This window comes from Erinaceus europaeus, chromosome 1, assembly GCF_950295315.1.
Source record: "Erinaceus europaeus chromosome 1, mEriEur2.1, whole genome shotgun sequence".
NCBI classification, from domain to species: Eukaryota; Metazoa; Chordata; class Mammalia; order Eulipotyphla; family Erinaceidae; genus Erinaceus; species Erinaceus europaeus.
This window is the reverse complement of record NC_080162.1, coordinates 56,818,875-56,841,471: the sequence shown is the minus strand read 5'-3', so window position 1 is coordinate 56,841,471 and position 22,597 is coordinate 56,818,875. Positions and strand designations below refer to the sequence as shown.

Here is a 22,597-nt window from a genome sequence, read left to right as displayed (position 1 = left end):
ATAGATTCCCTGGACCAGCAGTCCCTGGAGAACATTTTAGAAGCAGAGAGCCAAGCCCACCCCTAGTTCACAGACTCAGTATATTCAAGAGAGTTGTTTTGAAATGCCAGGCTAGCATGAGGGTGCCTCTTCCCGGCGTGTACTCTCTGGGTTGGAGAGAACTCGACTGGAGCCAGCCTGGGCTGCTGCTTACTCAGCGACGCGAGGGAGATGACTAAGGAACAGACTCATGGTGGCGAGGCAATGCAATATCTCTACTAATAAGAGAGCCAAGGCTTTTAAAGGGCAGACCTGGAAGTGGCAAGTCAGAAATGGAAATGGCTAGGAAAGGGGCAAAGAAAGGCAAAAGAGGGCCTTAAAGGTAGGAACTTCCTTAGCAACTATTGTGAGGGTTTTAGCTGGTAGAGTTAATAACACCCTGTAGGCAGGGAGGATCTTGAGGGTAGAAAGAAGATAGATCAAAGGAATGGAATGGGTGGGGATTACCTACATATCATTTTACAATGATTATGTAGATAGACCATTGTATCAGGAATGTAGGGTGGAGCAGGGGGAGCTGGCTTAATGTTTTAAGGAATGCCAGGCTCCTGGAGGCAGAAAAATGCAGGGTGCTTTGTGAGGCTCCTCACAATTTCCTGACATTGAAAGTACATTTGGGGAGCCAGGCTCTGGTCCAAATATTACCATGCCTAAGGACTTGGGTTCAAGTCCCCAGTCCCCACTACAAGGGTGGGAACTTCACAAGGGTGAAGTAGTGCTGCAGGTGTCTCTCTTCTCCCTTTTTCCTCCCCTCCTCTCTCCCTTTTTCTATCTTTGCAGTATTTAAAAAAGAAAACAAGTGGCCACTGGGAGTGGTGGATGCATCATCATGAAGGCACCTAGCCCCAAGATGATCCTGGTGGCAAAAGACAGTGCATTTTTAACAAGCATGCCCTTTACTTCCCAAAAAGTTAGGAACCATCTTTGCTCAAGCTTTACGCTGCACAGTGAAAACGCTAGATGCTTAGACAAACCCATGGAATCAACATCTCTGGGTCCTGTGAGATTGTTTTTTTAATATTTGATCACGTCGCAGCCAAGCTTGAGAATTATGATCTTAAAACAATCTCCTCAAATACCAGTATAGGGGTTGGTTGGTAGCACACTGAGTTAAGCCCACAAAGTACAAATATCAGTATAAAGGAGGATCATCAAAGGAGTTGTCTTAGAGCAGATTCATAGGCCCACACCCTTCAAAAAGATAATTTAGGAAATCTGCAGTAGAAACCAGGAGTCTCCTTTTGTCCCTGATCCCAGTGTGATTTTGACAAACAGGCTGAGGCCATCACATGGCTGGGACAACATAGGGATTCTACTGCTACCTCCCTCAGTGCCACAGCCATTACTTTCAAAAATCTTGAGTTATCCATCTATCACCAGGGAATGGAGACTCTGAGAGGGCAGGGACCTCCTTACAAAATGCCCAGAACTAGCCCACTATCTGGACATACTACAAACTATGTAGATATTCATGAAATAACTTCATAGTGAAATACTTTTCCACATTTATGTGTATTGTGTTCCCAGTGTTTCTCTTTCAGAAACCGGAATAACATGTGTTATTTGTCCCATAACACTGAACATGGTTACATTTATGTTGTAGATACACTGAGAATTTCTATCATATTATTTAATAAGGTATCACCTATGATTCTTAAGTTATTTAGTTTAAACCAAGTTGAGGAAATTTTTATTTCATACATTAATATATTCTGTTCATCCTGAAATTACTTAGAATGGGGAATAAGAAGGAGGTTGGTGGGGGTCAGGTGGTAGTGTAGTGGGTTAAGCGCACATGGCGTGAAGTGCAAGAACTGGCATTGAGAATCCCAGTTCAAGCCCCCAGATCCCCACCCATAGGGGAGTTGCTTCACAGCCGGTGAAGCAGGTCTGCAGGTGTCTATCTTTCTCTCCCCCTCTCTGTCTTCCCCTCCTCTCTCCATTCCTCTCTGTCCTATACAACAACAATGACATCAATTAACAATAATAATAATAATATAACCACAACAACAATAAAACAACAAGGCCAACAAAAGGGAAAAAAAGAAAAGCCTCCAGGAGCAGTGGATTCATGGTACAGGCACTGAACCCCAGCAATAACCCTGGAGGCAAAAAAAAAAAAAAAAAAAAAAAGGAGCTTGGTCTTATTTTTCAGACATGCACAAGAACTGGCCAAACTACATCACACACACATGGTTACTTTGGGACATGGACTATGCTCTGGTCTATTTCAGAATTGAGAACATCTTCATTCATTCACATCATCTCTTTGCTTCTCTTTTATAGACCCCCATGAGAAGAAATTTATGCAATCTATAGCCATACCACCGTAATCATGCCTAATCTCCTCTTATCTCAGAAGTTAAGCAGGGTCAGGCCTGGTTATTACTTGGATTGGGGAGAATAAATCCATGTAGAAATATCTGAGGAAGTTCTTCTCTAAGTATTAGAAAACATAGTATTTTTTTTGTCAGAATCTCTACCAAATATGAGATAATGCATCTGAAAGCCAGTCCTCAGATTACCTTGAAATCATCAAAGCCTGATTTGTAGATATTTCTGAGTTTAATACATCCAGAATCCTTTTCCAACAAAACACTGAGTATTTGGTTAGAATCAACTTCAAGAAGTTTCACACAGTTTACCTGGATCCTGAAAGCCAAACTTCCAAGATTTTCTCAAACTTTTAATGTTTTCAAATAAGTGTTGACCTTTCTCAAAACTCTCTCCATTAAAAGAAAAAAGTCAATTTTCTTTTTTAAAAATGAAGCTCTACTTTTCAAAAGCAAATGAACCATTGGCATCCATTGGTTCGAAATCAAAAGTCTGACCCAAAGAACTCTGTATATGTTGGCATTTAGTAAAAAAAAAAAAAATTGTTCTGTTGTTTCCAGTAATTACAATTATTTAGCTTCTGAAGAAAACCATATTACATAGCTTTTCCAACTTTCTTTGACCATGACCCTAATGAGAAATAAATTTTGCATTGTCAGTCAAAATACACACATGTCAATGTTCCATGAAAAAATGTTTCCCACGTTACACACAATGCACTGTTATTCTCTTCTTTTTACTGTTTTACTGTTTTACTTTTTACTGTTTTACTCTTCTGATCAGTTCCATCTGGTAAATGACTGGTTCTCACCCCTAACTATCTATTGAAAAGGCCTGAAAAGTGTTCTACTTCCTAGATCTGCTACTAGAAATTCTTTTTTTTAATTTTTTTTATTAATTTTTACTTGTAAAAATTAAACACTGACAAAGCCATAGGATAAGAGGGGTACAACTCCACACAATTCCCTCCACCAGAACGCTGAATCCCATCTGCTTTCCTGATAGCTTCCCTATTCTTTATCCCTCTGGGAGTATGGACCCAAGTCATTATGGGATGCAGAAGGTGGAAGTTATGGCTTCTATAATTGCTTCCCCGCTGAGCATGGGTATTTGCAGGCCATTCCATACTCCCTGCCTCTCTCTCTCTTTCCTTACTGGGGCAGGGGTCTGGGGAGGCAGGGCTCCAGGACACATTGGTGGGGTTTTCTGCCCAGGGAAATCAGGTTGGCATCATGGTAGCATCATGGTGGTTAAAAAAAAGTTAAGATATAAAGCAGAACAAATTGTTGACCAATCATGAACCTAAAGGCACGAATATGCTTTTAAATGCCCCCACCAGGAGATTTTAATATGTACCCCTGGTGGATAGTCCATGCTATATGCTGATTCCTAGCCCACAAATTGGCCACAACTTGTAATATGTATAACACAAACACTGGATTTTCAAGCAAACTCCTTTATTATCCATTCAATAGATAATGTGCCAAGGACTGCCCTAGGCACAAAAATGACAGAATTGTTTATGATGAAGATACTTTTTTCCTTTGAAGAACTAATAACCTCATCTTAACAAGTGAGCACACTCACAGAGCTAGCACCCAGAAGACCCTGCGTCTCCTTCAGGTTATGTTCCCTCAATACTAGGCACCAAACTAACTTCTAAACACATAATGTTAGGTTATGCTGTTTCTACATGTTAAACAAGTGAAATCATGCCACACCTTGTCTTTTGTATCTGACTTCTACTGATCAACATTTTTATTTGTGAGTTTGATCCTGGTTACCATATAATAGTCCATGTTTTATAAACACTTCTCACTTTAGTTGTTCATTTCACTTTGGTGGGCATTTAAAAGCTTTACAGTTTGAGCCAATGAACATTCTAATACATATTCTTGACACATATATACCCTCACTTTTGGGGAGTACATACCTCCCAGTGGAAATTCTGGGTCATTGCTTAAACATATGAGCAATGTCAGAAAACACTTCCAAACAGTTTTCTAAAGTGGTTGCAATAATGTGTACACCTGTCAGCAAAGCATGTGAGTTCCAACTGCTCCACATCTCTGTCAACACTTAATATTATCAGGGGTTTTTTTTCATTCTAGTCAGTCCAATGAGTATGTTACAATGTGCTTTTGAAATAAATATATTTTGGTAAGAAAGGTAATATTTTTTAATGAATATATGTTGAATGTGTGTAAATGGTGTGTGTAAATTCCCTCTTAACATAACGATTCACTAATGTTTGAAAATCTTGGTAATCTATGGCCTCTCTCAAATCATTGTCTATACCTCTCCCCATCCTCCTCCCTCTCTCCCTGTCTCCTCTTTGCCCTTGTTCTTGTACTCTCTACCTCCTGTATCTAGCCTAGATCTGACCTGGCGAGACATGCAGCATCTGGCGGTGCTCACCTCCAAACGGAATCAGCTTCATGATGATGTCCATCAGTGGCGACGCAACGGGGTTGGCCTGGAGTTTAATCACCTCTTTGGCTATGGAGTCCTTGATGCTGGAGCAATGGTGAAAATGGCTAAAGACTGGAAAACCGTGCCTGAGAGATTCCACTGTGTGGGAGGTTCTGTACAGGACCCTAAGTAAGTGAGGGCAGTGATTCTTTTGTTTCATGTAGAAAATTCCCCATAGTTAGCATCATGGTACTGGTGACAAAATCACATGTGAGAGATGTTGTAGATTTAATTCAGAGGCAGCTGGGTCAGACAAAGCTATTGTGGTGTTCAACTCAAGAAGTGCATCATTTACATAGAACACTTGTGCAACTTACAGTCCTATTTTTAGATGACAGTCTTTACTATTTCAGTGGTTTATGCCATTACTTTCATATAACTTTGTATTATTATTGATAAAATGTTAGTTTACAGAATTATAAGATTTCAGGAGTAGAAGTTCACACGTGTGTGTGTGTGTGTGTGTGTGTGTGTGTGTGTGTGTGTATGTGTGTGTGTGTACTATTCACCAATGCCAGTATCTTAAATGCACAAAGCAACTGATGTAGCCAGCTCCCAGATCAATAAACAGGACATGACCAATATCCTAAAAGGTTCCTTATGGCCCTTTACATCATCATCTCCCAAAGAATAGCCACTATTCTAATCCCATGGATTATTTTTCTGATTTTGTACTTAATATAAATGAAATTGTTCACTGTGTTCTCCTTTGTACCTATGTTATCTCCTCAGAATGATTCATCCATGTTTAGTGTATACTCTTAATTTGATTTTTCTCTTACTTTTTAAATCTTATTTTATTTATTATTAGAGACAGAGAGAACCTAAGAAGGGAGGGGAAAGTAAAGAGGTAAAGAGACAGAGAGACACCTGCAGCCCTGCTTCACCACTCATGAAGCTTTCCCCATACAAGTGGGGACAGGGGTTTGAACCATGGTCCTTGCGCACTGTAATATGTGCACTTAACCAGGTGTGCCATTGCCTGCCCTGATTTTCTTATTGTTGATAGTGTTTCATCATATGGCTGTCACACAGTTTGCTTATTCATTCTATTTGTGGACAAATGTGAAAACTTGGCTTGATACTGAGTGAGATGGATAGCCATTTAGAAGGACTAAGGAAGAGAAACATTACACCGGTCACATCCCTTCCAGTGTCTCATCATGGTAAAAATACTAGACAGCCAAAAACCACTCTTTATTTAATTTTCTTCCCCATTAGTCCACCAGTAAGATGAAAACAAAATTTCAATTCTTACCGTTACTATAATTGAGGTGTTGTTTAGAAAGAGTAAATAAAAGACTCTAATTCACAGACCCAGAGATGTTCACATGCTGTTCATCCTACAAAATTCTGAAGTCTGAGGCTCTTTGCATTATTATAAAGAGAAATAGATTTGTAAAGAGAAAACTGACAAGAGGTAAAAAAAAAAAAAAAAAAAAGCTTACAGGTGCTGTTTACATACAGTGAAGTGCATAGGAACTTACAAGTATCATTTGAATTTTTGTCAGTGTGTACACCTGGGTAACCATCATCACCCAGCTGAGAAATGAAATATTCCATCATCTCAGAAAGCTTTCTTATACCCCCTTCCAATTAATCCTCACATTCCCTGCACAACTATTCCTGGCCCATAGATTAACTTTTACCAGTTCTTGGTACCAATTCTACTTTAACCCCAGAGTATAGCTGTCCAGTTTCTTTTACTCAACATTATGTTCATTAATCCATCCATGTTACTGTATGTAGGAATAGCTCATTCATTTTTATGTCTATGTCAAGTTCCATTGTGAAAATATATCTGATTGACGGGAGGGGAGCACATAGACCACGTAAGTGGTGATAACATTCACCTCCCAACCCATTTTAAGCACCCTCCACTCTTGCTTTATTTCTGCTGACTGAACTGGGCCTGATCTTACCCCTCCCAACTTCTCCTCCAGTTCCCTTGGGTCCTGGATTCACTCCAGGTTTTATAGACAATTCCCCAGACCTAGATTTAAACCTTACCTTCATCAGATTAAACAGTACTCTTTGAACCTCTAGTTTCTCGGTCCTCAACCTTTATATCCTGGTCCCCTTTGATAGTGTGATAAAGTGTATGGGACCCCCTGTCAGCATGAAGTACATAAAATACATGAAACTACAAAGGATGCCAGTTATACTGAAAACCAGTTGTAAAGTGTTAGTCCAGTATAGGACATGAATGCAGAGTAGGTCATATAATGAAAAAGGATTTTGGATACAAATGGTTCTTGTTTCAAATCCTGGTCTACACTTGGTGACCATAAGCACATTTCTTGTGCTTCTGCATCTCAGCTTCTCTACCTGTAAGAACTGACAAAGACAAGACAAACCAGATGTGCCATCAACATTACAGTGTCTGAATCTCTACAGATGTTAGGTCAGAAGCAGGTGGTAATGGTGGTGGGAGCCGTGAGACACCTCTCACAGGCAGTGCAATTGGTGCAGTATCTGTATCTGTAGTTAGTTGTACATCAGCTATGTTTACGATTAGTGGAAAAAGCATGGTTGCAGCATTTTAAGAGAAGAGCTTGGATTTCACTGAGGTCAGCTTAGTCAAGGCACATGCTGATATCGAAATTTATTTTCTCCTTTTTAAAATCTTTATTTTGTTGGGTAGAATAAAGAAAAAGAAGAAGAGGGAAAGGAGAGAGAGTGAGAAAGAGAGATAACCTGCAGCACTGCTTCACTGCTTGTAAAGCTTCCCCCACTGCAGGTGGCAACCAGGGACTTGATCTTGGGTCCCTCTGCATGGTAACATGTGTATTCAACCAGGTGTGCCACCACCACCCAGCCCCTCAGAAATTCTTTTCTTTTTTCTTAAGATTTACATTTTGTTTTATATTTATTGCTCTCTCTTTTTTAAATTTTATTGGTGACTTTAATATTGATTTACAAAATTATGAGATAGCGAGGATATAATTAATTCCACACTATTCCCACCACCAGAATTTTGTGTTCCCACTCCCTCCATTGGAAAATTATAGTAGTTCTCTCAAGGTCACAGATATGGACTTACTATTGTTTCTGCAACTACCTATCTATATTTATATATTTTTTTTCCCATTTTTTTAAATTTTTTTTTAATTTATTCCCTTTTGTTGCCCTTGTTGTTTTTTTATTGTTGTAGTTATTATTGTTGTTGTTGTCGTTGTTGGATAGGACAGAGAAATGGAGAGAGAAGGGGAAGACAGAGAGGAGGAGAGAAAGATAGACACCTGCAGACCTGCTTCACCGCCTGTGAAGCGATTCCCCTGCAGGTGGGGAGCCGGGGTTCGAACCGGGATCCTTATGCCGGTTCATGTGCTTTGCGCCACCTGCGCTTAACCCGCTGCGCTACAGCCCGACTCCCATATTTTCCCATTTTTAATAGTCTTGCTTTTCCCTTCCTTTCTCAGTTACACCTACACCTAGTGCTACTTCAGAATTCCCTTCCTTTTTTCCTCGTCTCTCTCTGGGTCCTGACAGAATTAGAGTTCAGAGCCCTCTAGTCATCTTCCCCTAACATTTTTCCCTTCTGGGACTACAAACCAAAATTCTTTATGGGGTGCAGAAGGCAGGAGTTTAGAACTTATTTTCTTTTTTGAAATAAAATTATTTAAATTTTATTTATTCATTATTGGATAGAGAAAGAGAGAAATTGAGAGGGGAGGGGGAGTAGATAGAGAGGGAGAGAGACACCTGTAGCCCTACTTCACCCCTAGTGAAGCTTCACCCTGCAGGTGGGGACCAGGGGCTTGAACCTGGGTCCTTGCACATTTTAATGTGAGTGCTTAACCAGGTTCACCACCACCTGGACCCTCAGAATTTATTTTCTAAGACCATACTGGACAAAACAGATCCCTCAGATGCCATGCTTCTGGGGGGTAGTGGGGTGGAGAGAATAAAGGTGAGATGGAGAACAGGTGCTAAGATGAATGATAACTTATTCCTCAGTTTCTGAGTATACTGTTCACATTCTCTTATAATCCACGCAAGTGTTGACTATGGAGCCAGAGGCAGTATTGGATGCTTGTTGTCCAAGTTCACCATTTCACAGTTTTGGAATCTGAGAAGCCAGAGATGTTATCACCCCAGTAGCTCTCAACGAACTGTTCTAACTGGGAACTTTAACAAGAAGGAAATCTCTCTGACCCTCCAGGGAACAGAGGCCTCACCTGTCCTGTCTAAGGGCTATCTTCTGGGTCTGTGACCGGCACTTGATAGACACATAATAAAAATTGTGTAAATGAATGAATATCCAGTCAGTATAAACTAGGTGCATAGAAGATGTCTCACTGGTCAAATAGAATGAAGTGACAAGCCAGAAAACTTTGGGAGGGAGCCCCAGCTCTCTGTTCCTTCATCTACCCCTTACCCCATATTTGGAGTTGTTCTCAGGTGCAGGTCAGTTAAGTCTTGGGCAAATGTGCATGGAAGAGACCTCAGAGGGTAGATAATGGGGTCCAGAGAGCAAAGGCTACAAAACTGAACTGCTGGCCTAGAAACTCTGTCCCTCAGTTCTTGCCTCCAGCTTGGAAAAAGGATGACAATTCAAGGCCCCACCCTACACCCCTCAACCCCCTACCCCCCTATGATGTGAGGGATGGTTCAGAAACAGCCTCTGAGTGGGGTGAGGAGAAGCTGTCTGGTTCATGTACTTCTCAGGCATTAATCTTCCCAGAAAGCAAGCAATTTGAAAAGCAATTTTCTGAAGAGACTTTATCAGGAGAGTCAGTGGAGGGTGCTTGAACTAAAATAAAAAGGGAAAAATAAAACTGGCTGTGGCTGTGTGTGCTACACCAGCCATTACAGTGAGCAGAGGAAACTTGGACTTGCCCCCGACATCCAAGGCCAATCACTTGCCCCACAAAGTGAGCCACTCAGCACAGGCCACCCCCAGATCCCACTCCCTCCCACACTCACATCCCAGAGGGAACAACTCAGTGGGATACTTTAAGGCTGACTTTTAAGTGAATTGGGGAATAAATGTGAAGAAACCTGATAGGAATGCCAAAAGCAGCACAGTGGAGAATGGAAAGAGTGGCTGCCATGACCTGGACTGGTCCCTTCTGAGCCACAGTGGCTTCCTCTGTGAATTCCTGCCCATCTGTCATGGGCTATTATAGAAGAAAGAGAAAGAGAAAATACCACAGCAACCCCATAACTGAGTGTCCATAAATGACTGCCACACAGCAGACATTTGGGGCCCTCAAGAAAGGGTGACTATTACTGTGACTCTTTATAACAAAATTACAGCTTCAGAGCCAGTTATTTGTATCACAGAGTTAAGGATTTAGAGGACATGGCATTTCACAGTCAATTGCCCCAAGGAAACAACCCCTATTTCTAGGGACAAGACCACTAAATTGCAATGATGCAGTGAAAATCAAAAATTTAAGTCTTACCTCTGCTTTCTCCTCCTATACCTCTGCCTCTAACCCCCATTCTATGACCCATAGTTTCCTGGGAGAGGTAGGTAATATGGTAGAGGGTAGGACATGAGCTGTGGCACAACCAGGCAGGGGGCACTGAAAACCCTTCTGCTGAGAGGCTGTTTCTTTGGCCTGGAATCCTGGGCCCCTCTACTGTGCTTGAGTGTCAAGGCAGTGAATGTCAACCTAGCTGGGTCATCACAACTTCTTGAGGAGCTTCTTAACTGAAAGCAGAACCAGTAACTGAGAATGACTGAACCTCTAGACTGAAGAAGAGCCTTGCTCTGGACAGCCAACAGTGACATGATGGAATGAACAGGTCTCTGAGCAGTATGAGTACTTGTTTTTCTTTTTGCCAAAGCTCTGCTGGACTCTGGCTTACGGTGATGGTGGTGCTGCTGAAGACTGAGCCTGGGAACTCAGAGTCTCAGGCATAAATGTCTGCATAACCATTATGCTGTCTCCTCAGCCCCTGTGCACTTATTGAGTGAAGCTTTTCAGGAAAAGACAATATTGAGTCAGGGGTTACAGGTGGACAGAAGGTACTGGATGTGGCATCAGATAACATGCATATGTGCTCTGGTCCCCAGTAATTCTGGAGCACAGTTGGCACCACAGAGTGTCTCCCTTTTTTGACACCCATAGCCTTATAGATCTCTATATCAGTACGGCTTTCATCACCAAATCCTTCAGAATGTGGGGGAACCTCCCAGGCTGGTGGCCCTCATAGCCTGGTAGTGAGTCTGCAGCTAAGCAGGCAGCTGGGAACCATTAACACCCCAAAGTCAAAGCAGCTGTGAAGGGAATCTTGACTGAGGCAATGTCACCAGTCAGTGATACTCCCTTAGCCGTGGCATGGCTCAATCTTGTCTCAACTTTGGGCCAATCCCATGATCATCAAAACCCTAGAATAACTTCTTCTGTCTTTCATGAACTCTTTGTTACTTTCAGAAACTCCACTGCATGACAGGATACGGGCCTCATTTCCAAATAAAGTTGCCAGCCCAGTTATGATTCTTCAAGGTAGGAACTTCTAGTTCCATTGTACAGGGAAGGAAAGTGAGCTCAGGTGATTCAAAAATACCTTGCCCACAACTGGGCCATGAGTCTAAGACTCTTCATCTGACTCACACTAACTTTCTCCCTGCAGGTGGAGCCCAAATGACCATGCGTCATATTTCGGCTCACCTGCTATGCTTCTCAGCCTGATTTAAGTAAATAACATCTTCTGTGAAAGATATGGATAATGACCCTCTAGACTGTCACCGTCTAGACGGGCCCAGTGTCTACCCTCCATCAAGCTAGCTCATTTTCTCAGAGCCTGGTGCTAAGATCCCATATCTGCCATCAGCATTGAATCTCCACCGTCACTGGCTGTTCTATACAGCATTCTGCACCAGTGTCCACACAGAGTGCACACGGCAGTACTCCGTGAAATTAAGGATATTATCTTTCAAGTTTTTCAGAAGATGTTTGCCTTTATCATTGAGCTGCAGGGTAAGCTTGAGTAAGCCAGTCCAGCTTCATGGCCTTAATTCCAAGGGCAATGCAGAACCAAGGCTTAGCTCAGAGCTAGATATGTGACTAGCATCTTTTTGTAGATGTGCTCTGTAAGATTTATATTTCAGGAGTCGCGTGGTAGCACAGCAGGTTAAGCGTATGTGGCACTAAGTGCAAGAACCAGCGAAAAGATCCAAGTTCAAGCCCCCGGCTCCCCACCTGCAGGGGGGTTGCTTCACAAGTGGTGAAGCAGGTCTATAGGTGTCTGTCTTTCACTCCCCCTCTCTGTCTCTCCCTCCTCTCATGTCTCTCTGCCCTATCCAACAATGATGATATCAATAACAACAGCAATATAACTACAACAATAAAACAACCAAGGCAATAAAGGGAAATAAATATTAAATAAATAAATATATTTTTAAAGTATTTATATTTTAAAATAGCCACTCTGTCACCTTATGTATCAAAAGAGGAATTTTCTTCTCTTCCTTTATTGAGGGGGGCAGTTAGTGAATTTTAATGTGGGCAAAGGATAAAGAAAGAGAAGCTAGCTACCATATTGCCAGGCAATGTGCTCAGTCCTCTCATGCATGGTGCTTTTAATCTCACAAAATCCATCCACAATTACAGTGAGACTTCACATACTTCAATAATTTTCCCATGCTCTCATGACCAGTAAGCATAGGAGCAGTATGCTAACTCATGTAAATTCATTCCCAAAATCTGGAGTCTTTCCATTACACCACACAATCCTCAAGTGCCATTTATTTTATTATATTTCTGGTGCATAAATCTTTGTACTTCTCACATTCAAAGGAAGGCATCTTCAGAAAAGAGACTGGTTAGGGGAAAACATAGTTGAGAATGTTTGATTTGACCTCCCAGCCTCTATATAGTCCCAATTCCATGAACAAAGAGCAAAAATCTCCTGATCTTTCAAAATACTGTTCTCTAGAATGAATTCACTCAGGTTTCTCTCTTCTTAGGGTAGTAGCAACAATCACATTATCGACAATAGCTTCAATTTATCAAAGTGCTCAGTACTTGGAGAAACAGCATAATGGTTATGCTAAAATACTTTCATGCCAGGAGTCAGATGGTAGTGCAGCGGGTTAAGCGCACGTAGCGCAAAATGCAAGGACCCATGTAAGGACCCCGGTTCGAGCCCCCGGCTCCCCACCTACAGGGGAATCGCTTCACAGGTAGTGAAGCAGGTCTGTAGGTGTCTTTCTCTCCCCCTCTCTGTCTTCCCTTCCTCTCTCAATTTCTCTCTGTCCTATCCAACAACGATGACAACAATAATAACTACAACAATAAAAAAAATCTAGGGCATCAAAAGGGAATAAATAAATACTTTTTTAAATTATTTTAAAAAAAAAACTTTCGTGCCTGAGATCCCAGGTTAAATCCCCAGCACCACCATAATCCATAGTTGAGTAGTGCTTTGGGCGAAAAAAGGAAAAGAAGAAGAGGAGGAGGAGGAGGAAGGAGAGAAGAAAGAGAAAACTGTATTTCAAGGTTGAGTACTTGTTAAAAAATTTAGTAGTGATTTACTAGTAGTTTACAAGATTATAATAATAGAGAGGTCTGGTTTCACACTGTACTTACCACCAAAGTTCTGTCCCATCCCCAATTACCCCCCATATAACCACCAGATTTTTCACAAAGTCTGAGAGAAAGTTTGGCTATTTCATTTGTTTTGACTGTTCAATTCTGTAAATTCCACATGTAAGTATCCAGCATCCAGTAGTTATCTTTCACCTCCTTTCTTACTTCACTAAGCATAATTACCTCCAGTTCCTTGGTGTGAGGATGCATGGGAGCCACTATAGGTGAACTTCCAGTTGACTGAGGAGAAATGAGGGACAACAATCTCATCAGTTATATCCCCTTCTCACACAGAAGGATCAGCAGAGTGTCAGTAACCTGCTGAGGCTCACACAGCTATTGTCGGAATGAGCCCAGGTCTGTCTGATCACCCACACAGTCTCTGGTGTTTCTGCTACCTAGCAACCTGACATTGCCTTCAAGATCCCTCCTGGTATTCCCATCACTTACTGTCTCATCATTTTGCCCTCAGGAAAGTACCATCTACCGGCAAGCTGGTGCTGACCCTCATAACAGATGCATGTGAAGGAAAGGAGAACTTTGTCCGCTACCTCGAGCATGTCCAGGCTGTCATCACAGTCAATGCTAGCAGGAGAGGAGACCTGAATATCAACATGACCTCTCCCATGGGCACCAAGTCCATTTTGCTGAGCCGGCGGCCAAGGGATGATGACTCCAAAGTGGGTTTTGACAAGTGGCCTTTCATGACCACCCACACATGGGGAGAGGATGCCCGAGGAACCTGGACCCTAGAGCTGGGTTTTGTGGGCAGTGCACCCCAGAAAGGGGTGCTGAAGGAGTGGACACTGATGCTGCATGGCACTCAGAGTGCCCCCTACATTGACCAAGTAGTGAGGGATTACCAGTCCAAGCTGGCCATGTCCAAGAAGGAGGAGCTGGAGGAAGAGCTAGATGAAGCTGTGGAGAGAAGCCTGAAGAGCATCCTGGGTCAGAACTAGCTCCGCCCATCGGCTTCACTGCCTCCCTCCCTCCGTCCCTCCCCTGCCTCTGCCTCTGCCTCTGCCTCTGCCTCTGCCTCTGCCTCTGCCTCTGCCTCTGCCTCTGCCTCTGCCTCTGCCTCTGCCTCTGCCTCTGCCTCTGCCTCTGCCTCTGCCTCTCTGTTTTCAATCCACACCTGTCAGGCACCTAGCAATTACTGTCACCCCTACACAAGTGATTCCAACTTCCCAATCTCAAGCTTCACTCACTGTCAATGATTATTTTCATTCCAATGGAAGCAATCTTTTTTATTCTATGCTCCAAATACAGTGTTCTCACCAACACCTATGTCCTCTTTGTCACTCTAAATTCTTTGTGTGTGTCATTCAAATGGGTGATACCCAGAAAATAAAACTGGGATGGCTTTCCACTCCATTTTATTTCAGATCTGCCAAGAGAAGAGAATGAAATGGCCACACACAGTGACTCCAAGAACGTATGTCATGGTCTCAGTGGAGGACATGTAAAGAGATAAAGATCCTGACAGAGGGTGGGCTCTAAATCCATTAGAGCTCAGGAGATACTGCACCCCCCCCCCTTGGGAAATGACTTCTTGAACTTAGTGAGATTCTACAATAACATAGATTCAGGAGCAGGATTCACAAGACTCCACCCTAATTACTGAGTGGAGAAAAGAGTTAAAAAGCATGAACCCTGGAGATCTAACCATCAACATCACACCTCTTTTCTCAACCAGCATAATAAAAGGAAAGTTCAAGCCAAGTGGCTGTCTTTTTACCAGCCGCTGCTCTCTGAGTTAAGGTAAATGTGCTTGAAATGCCCAAATTAGTCTGTTTGCATTGCATTCATGCCAGCCCCATTTTTCTGGGGCTACTCACATAACTATCCAAAAGAGAAAAATAAAAGGTAAAGTATGTCTGTCAACTCAGTCATCTGGGGTCATCCTAATCTGATATGAGAAATGGGATATTTTTGACGACTTTCCACATATATACTTGGTTTGAGTTCAGACCATGTAATTGAAGAGATACATCTTACTCCTTCGTGTTATGATTTCTTTGCTGTGTCAGGAAAATGGACACCGTTATGAAAATCTGAGATATAAGAATGACAAAGAAGGTGTGTTTAAAAGTATGAGCAGCCATCTTGGCATGAACTTCCATTTACCTGGAGTCCCTTCTGCCAAAAGGAGGCAAAGGCCAATTCAATCCCCCTGTTACCCTGAGACCTGAGAAAGCAAGAGGAGATGGTTGTAGGGAAACTCAGTTACCACCCTGGTAGGTAAGTCATTCGTGAGGATGATTAGCATACAACCCAAAGGCAGTGAATTCCTTTACCCCTGCTGATCCCAAGGCACTGCACCATTTCATTATCAAATTAAAGTATTTTCTGCCCTGCTGTCAATGTGTCTCCCTAACCAGCTACTGATTTTTTCATTCCTGGTCTCAGAAGCCTACACATTTCCAAGAAAGGTTTGTTTGATTGATTCCCCAGAACTGAGCAAGCTCTTCTGGCTATATTTCTCTCTTTCCATGGGAGTGTGGCAAAGACTGAAATTCCCGTTTATAAAACCAACAGCACAACAGCACTAGGTTCTGCTTCTTGAAAGTAGCAACCTTAAGACAGAAGCTGGGAAATCCATCTCCTTTCTCTTTTTCCTCCACATTGGCATGAATTTCTGTCTTCCCTTACATGACTGACTTTCCCTCTATAATGCTTTAAAATGTAATAATGTTTATGATTTTTAAAAGAACTTTAATATTTATTGTGAAGGTCTTTTTAAACTAGCTTAGATTTAAAGAAGAAATAACTGGAAATCATCAAAAATTCATTTCACATTAGCAGTCTGAAAATAAACCAAAGGACAATATGTGTGCATGTATGTATAAATGCACACAGAAATATATATACATATGTAGACTATATACATTATGTGTATATATATACACTTGTATAAATGTATATATACACATATACCTAAAATGTGTGTATGTGTATTTACTGAAGAGACAGATACCATATTCATCTCAAAAAGAATATTCAGAAAAATATCAAGATGATTCTGGCTGAAGAAAAAAGTCAGTGAAAATTCAGGTGAAAATGTTCAATTTCCATTATATCACCTCTGTAATTTTACTGTTCTCTGTGTAAACATTAAGTGTCTTATATAGCAGCAAAATATAAAATAGTTGTCCATATTTTCACATTTGTGGCATAATTTATGAAATGAGAGAGTAACTTATCAGCTTCTTAATAGAAATGGCAAGTTTTGATATGAGTATACAGTATATAAAAATATATAGTACTATATAAAAACATTTGGTCTCAATTTCATTTTTTGCACCAGTATTAATATTAACATGTGTCTAGTCAATGATGTTTTTATGACATACCTGGTCCTAATGCAAGATATATTTATAGTCATTTATTGATACTAAAAAAAAAAAATGGGGCCAGGTAGTGGCACACTTGATTGAGCACACATGTTCCAATACGCAAGGACCCAGGTTCAAGGCCCAGTCCCTCCCTGCAGGGGGAAAGCTTTATGAGTGGTGAAGCAGGTCTGCAGGTGTCTGTCTCTCACACTTTGTCTCCCCTTTCCCTCTCGATGTCTGACTGTCTCTATTAAATAAATAAAGATAATAAAAAGATTTTTTAAACAACTGAGTAATGATTAATAAAGTTAAGATTGTTATTCCCTGTGAGAAAAATTTGTAAGAAAGCTCAAATATATATGCTGTAAATTAGGAAACTCAACAATAAAACATTACCTTTCAGAAATTACCTGGAATGTGATACGTATTACATAAAAATGCTTCTGTTCATTTTAGAAACAGATAGTGAAAAGTTGCTACAGATAGTAAAAAGAGAAATCTAAAAGACCTGTTCTCATAAATATGCAAATGAATCATACATAAATTATGATCTATAACATCATTTTTCAAACTGATGCTACATCCCCTGAGTGGTTTATAAAATAAATGTGAGGAATCAACATGCTAATAATAAGTACTATCTCCTAAAATATTTGTTTTGTGTGTGTGTGTGTGTGTGTGTGCATGCGCGCACATGCGCTTCTGTGTATTCCTGTGTGTACATTGACTTAAAATGTAAAACTGTAAGGTAAAAACTATATTCTGACATTTACATTGAATTTTATATTAAATGCTATAAGTGTAAGCCCTATATTATGGAATTAGCAAAACTCAGCCCAAGGACCCAATCCAACCCATCACCTCATTTTGTAAACAGAGTTTTATTGGAAATAGCATCCCTACTTGATTCTGAATGATCTACTTTCATGTACAATGGCAGGATTGAGCAGGTCTGGGTTTGTTTTGTTTTTACCAGCACTGCTCAGCTCTAGCTGATGGTAGGTAGTACAGGGAATTGAACCTAGGACTTTGAAGCCTAAGGCATGAGAGTCTCTTTGCATAACCATTTCTCTCTCTCTCTCTCTCTGTGTGTGTGTGTGTGTGTGTGTATGTGTGTGTGTGTGTGTGTGTGTGTGTGTGTGTGTGTGTGTGTGTCCCTCCTTGTTAGTATACCTATCTATGTGAAAAAGTTATCCTGGAGGGAGCTGGGCAGTGGCACACTAGGTCAAGTGCACAAATACAAAACAAAAAACTGTACAAGAGTCCCAGTTCCAGCCCCTGGCTCCCCACCTGCAGGGGTTCACTTCACAAGCAGTGAAGAAAGTCTTCAGGTGTCATTCTCCCTATCTACCCCACCTCCTCTCAATTTTTCTCTCTCTTACCCAAAAAAAAAAAAAAATTTTAATGGCCACAAGAACTGTGGATTTGTAGTATGGGGGAAAAAAGTTATCCTAGAGTAATGAAACCTCAGCAATGACAGAACAAAAGATAAAGAAAAAAAAAGCTATGATCTGTCCTTATACAGAAAACATTCACCTACTTCTACCTGTCATGACCCTAACCCACCTTAGACCATCTACAGGCAACTTTCATACATACCAAGGATGCTCCCTCTCTCTTCCTGGGAAAGAGTCTCTTTGACTGCTGCAATGGTCTGGACCTAGTTTTATGCAAGCAGATATGCCAAAGATCTGGCACCCAAGACCACCCTCAAGGGAGGATGGACTGGCGGCAAAATACCTGTGTCCTTACTCCCTAGCTCCCTCAACTCCTGGTGAAACAATCTGAAGATATTCTGCCTGGTTTCTTTGGGTATTCCCATTAGGACAGAACCCCATATGCCTACAGAGGGGTATTCTGGTTTATGTGCCCTGTGCTGACTCTTCCCTTCCTTATCTCATGACCCCTCTGGCAGGAATACAGATATCCTCCTACCTCCATGAAGCTGACCAAGGGAATATCCAGCACCACAAACCAATTATAATGACTGTTACCTACTTCACTAGAAAGGCAAGACTCTAAGTATTGCATGGATCATGGTATGTAGCAGGTGTGTCAGCCAGAGGCTTATTATGAGGGAGATGATGGCACCCTCAGGATCAGTGAGGTGAGTCCCAGAAAGGATACACCACCTTTCAACTTCAAAGTGCCAGGTCCCCAGAAGCTGGTGACTCTGCATGTGTGGATGAAGCCATAGGAAGCTGGTAGAGGGTCCAGAGCACCTGCTTGCAGAACAGGAAGCAGGCCTGAGTGTCCAGTCAGTAGTCAAGAACTCTCTAGTAGCAGCTTTCCTCCTGGTTCTCCCAAAGGGCATTTGAGGTTCTCCTAAGAACCCTGTACCCAGTCTTACCTGTAAAGCAAATTACTATAGTTCTTGAAACCAAAAAAATCTTCACCTCTCAGACTTTGAGACCCAGCCCACTGGCATGGAGGGGGCATGGAGTACACACTTTGGTGGGGAGGGGGGAGCAACAAACTTCCAGAAGCAGCGAGCTACCAAATTGCTAAAGGAAATATAATTTGAAAGGCTGGAATGGGAGCCTAAGGGGGCCTCTCTGGGGTGAGGCTGGGAGATAAAGGGTGGCAATGTCAACTGCCTGGTGCTGGCATATCTGAGGAGATTGTAATGAAGCTGGTTCTACAAAGAATGGAAAAACTGAAAACTGCTGCTACAGGAGTAACTGCCAGTAAGTACACTGCTGGGGCATTGGGGACAATCATGGAGCAGATCCTTCCTCCTCCAGTCTGTCCTTCCAGGCCAGACAGATGCTGTCAAGGCTGGCATCAGACCATGAGCTCCAGCTCCCACACCAAAGTGCATAAAGCCAGACGTGAAGTAAGAGACAGGAGCCATATGTTGAGTTCTCCATGATCGGCATCCTAAGAAACCATCTGTACCCTGACCAGTTTATCTTCTACCTTGAAGGTAACCCAACTTAATCCAAGTCTGCCTCTATTGATGCCAAACCTCAGTCATTAGTTCCCTTTGAGATCGCCAGAGTTGCAAATGACAGAAACCAACTCTACTCAAGGAAAACAAATGGCAGCCATGCAAAATATAAGGAAGAGTGCTCAGAACCTAAGGAAAGCCTTAAAAAGCAGCTTAATCCACCCTATAAAAATACAAAGGGACATAAGACAGTCTAAAGAGTGGGAACATAGTGGGAACCAGTAGTGATAGGGCCAGAACACCTCAACACACATATATCATGCCAGGGCCAGTCCCATCCTTTGCTGTCTCGTGTTACTAAACGAAGATTCCCGCCACCATAGAAGGATCTAATTAAGGACACTTATCCAACCTACAGTCGGAGGACATCTGATCAGGAAAGACTTTATCCAATGTGGAATAAACAGCTCTTCAATATAAAACCAGGGGTGTCAACTGCAGGGTGAGGTGGGATGGTGTTTGCTGGGCAGATGTTAATCAGAAGCCATAAGCTGAGTCCTCCTACAAGGCTGTCTCTAAGACAAAGAGCTCTGGTTAAGTTGTCTATTTGGAAGGGAAAAAAATCATATACAGAAGAACAGAAAAGTGGGGCAAGGCACACAGATGAGCATTTTCTTTGTGAGCATCTAGGTCTCATACCAGTGATAACTGTGAAGAACCCAACCATAGCGTCAGAAGACAGAAAAAGCTGTCCATCCTAGTTAAGTTTCACTCCCAGTAGCAGAGGCAATCCAGACTCCATTATGCCCAGTATGTGAACCCAGCAGACTTTAGGGGCCATAGAAACTCCTAAGGAAGCAGCCACATGTGTTTACAGTGAGAAACCTTGGAGAGGGGGTATGAAACATTTAGGGATAAGACACAGAGGGATCAGCACTTGATATGAGTGCAGTTACTAGTCACTGAGAGAATGGAAGAAATGGGGTACTGGGATGCAGGTTATTATTATTATTTTACACTTGGGTCTCATGCATATGTGACTCCACTTTTTTTTCTTTTAATTTCAGATAGAGACAGAGAGGAAAGAGAGAGAGAAGGAGAAGTAGACATCATATCACCACTCCACCATTCATGTAGCTTCCCATGGTGCCATAGAAAGCACTCTCTGAGGCAGGCTGGGACTATGGACCGACCAGTCAATGTCCATGTTCAGTGGGGAAGCAATTACAGAAGCCAGACTTTCCACCTTCTGCAACCCACAACGACCCTGGGTCCATGCTCCCAGAGGAATAAAGAATGGGAAAGCTATCAGGGGAGGGGATGGGATACAGAGATCTGGTGGTGGGAATTATATAGAGTTGTACCCCTCCTATCTTATGGTTTTGTTAATGTCTCCTTTTAAAAATAAATAAATAAATAAATTGTTGGGAAATAAATTTTAAAAAAAGAAGACACTTTCTGTTCCATCCTCCGAAGGGAGGATGGACAATATACTCTATGCTACACCTGAGGAAAATGGGTCCTGAAGTTGGAGCAGCTTGGAACGTTCCTACTCATGACCACAGAATATGAGCTCAGATCTACAGGGATGCAGAGGTCACATAGGCTCCTAAGCTGAATATGGGCCCAGGATCACATCAAATCAGTGGGGTTTACAGTCAACAATATTTATACACCTTTCCCATATTAGGGAGGTACTCTCTTCCCTGATCCAGCTTTCTGGTCCTTTTTCCAGCCATGACATCATCTCCCCAGACAATAACTTGGATACACCTGCATATCAAATTTCAAGCTCAGGGGAAAAAAGAAAAAGAAAAAGAAAAAAAAACTAGTATAGCCACAGGCCCTTTGGAATATAACTAAAATATGCTTATTAGCTATCTACAAAATGGAGGACCCCTCCCCCCAACTCTCATCTGCACTATTCCAGCCTTTAGGTCCATGATTGGTCAACAATTTGTTTGGCTTTGTATGTTAACTCTCTTTTCTACCACCAGGTTCCAAATGCTAGCAGGATGCCGACCAGACATCCCTGGACAGACAACCCCACCAATGTGTCTTGGAACTCCAGTTCCCCAGAGCCCTTCCCCACTTGGGAGAGAGACAAGCTGGGAATACAGAACAACCTGTCAATGCCCATGTTCAGCGGGGAAGCAATTATAGAAGCCAGACCTTCGACCTTCTGCATCCCACAATGACCTTGGGCCCATACTCCCAGAGGGTTAAAGAATAGGAAAGCTATCAGGAACGGGGAAGGGATACAGAGTTCTGGTGGTGGAAATTGTGTGGCGTTGTACCCCTCTTATCCTATGGTTTATTCAAGGTTTCCTTTTTACAAATAAAAATTTTTTAAAAGGCACTCTCATGCAATGCCAAGGGATCTTGACCCCAGGTTCTCAAACACACTGTAGTGTGTACTCAGAGGAGGGATACAGTCCCTGGGATGCAGTTCCTCTTTGGAGTAAGCACTTTAGGAAGGTCTTGGTCTTAGGTTTGAGTTCTTCTAAAAGAGAGGACCAGGACCCTCTGGTATACCAGTTGGACCCAACCACCCATATCACTCCACTTTACGTATCTCAGGACTGTCAAAGTTATAACCTCTTGTCATTAGTGCTATTGGGAGGCTTGCTATGAGTTTTTAAGTTTCCTTAAAAGTCATACATCTCATAAAACAACTATGCTTGGGCTAGTGAAATAACTCACTTGTAAATGTGCTGCTTTGCCACATGCATGACCCAGGTCCAAATCCAGTCCCCACAGTGTTCTCTCTCTCTCTCCCTCTCTCTTCTCTCTGTTTTTCTCTCTCTCTGTTTCTATCTTTTAAAAAATAAAATAAATAACAAATAAAACAATCAAGCCCCATTCTGAGGCTCTCCTGGGGAAAAGAAAACAAAGCAGAGAAAATGGAGTCTCACAACTGAGAAATGAACAAATGGAGCAAATGCCTGATGCCTAATGGACACCAAGAGGGTGTCCATGGC

At 42.0% G+C, this 22,597-nt stretch overlaps 1 protein-coding gene across 1 annotated transcript in view; it reads left to right on the top strand.

Moving 5' to 3' along the window:
* Positions 1–17,135, top strand: part of PCSK2 (proprotein convertase subtilisin/kexin type 2) — a 266,200-nt gene extending 249,065 nt beyond the window's left edge. The window contains exons 11-13 of the mRNA XM_007525724.3: positions 4,747–4,974; positions 13,864–14,427; positions 14,506–17,135. Coding sequence (XP_007525786.1) covers positions 4,747–4,974; positions 13,864–14,350 — 715 coding nt within the window. The 3' untranslated portion in view covers positions 14,351–14,427; positions 14,506–17,135. The remainder of the gene's footprint in view (positions 1–4,746; positions 4,975–13,863; positions 14,428–14,505) is intronic.
* The last annotated feature ends 5,462 nt before the right edge of the window (positions 17,136–22,597 follow it).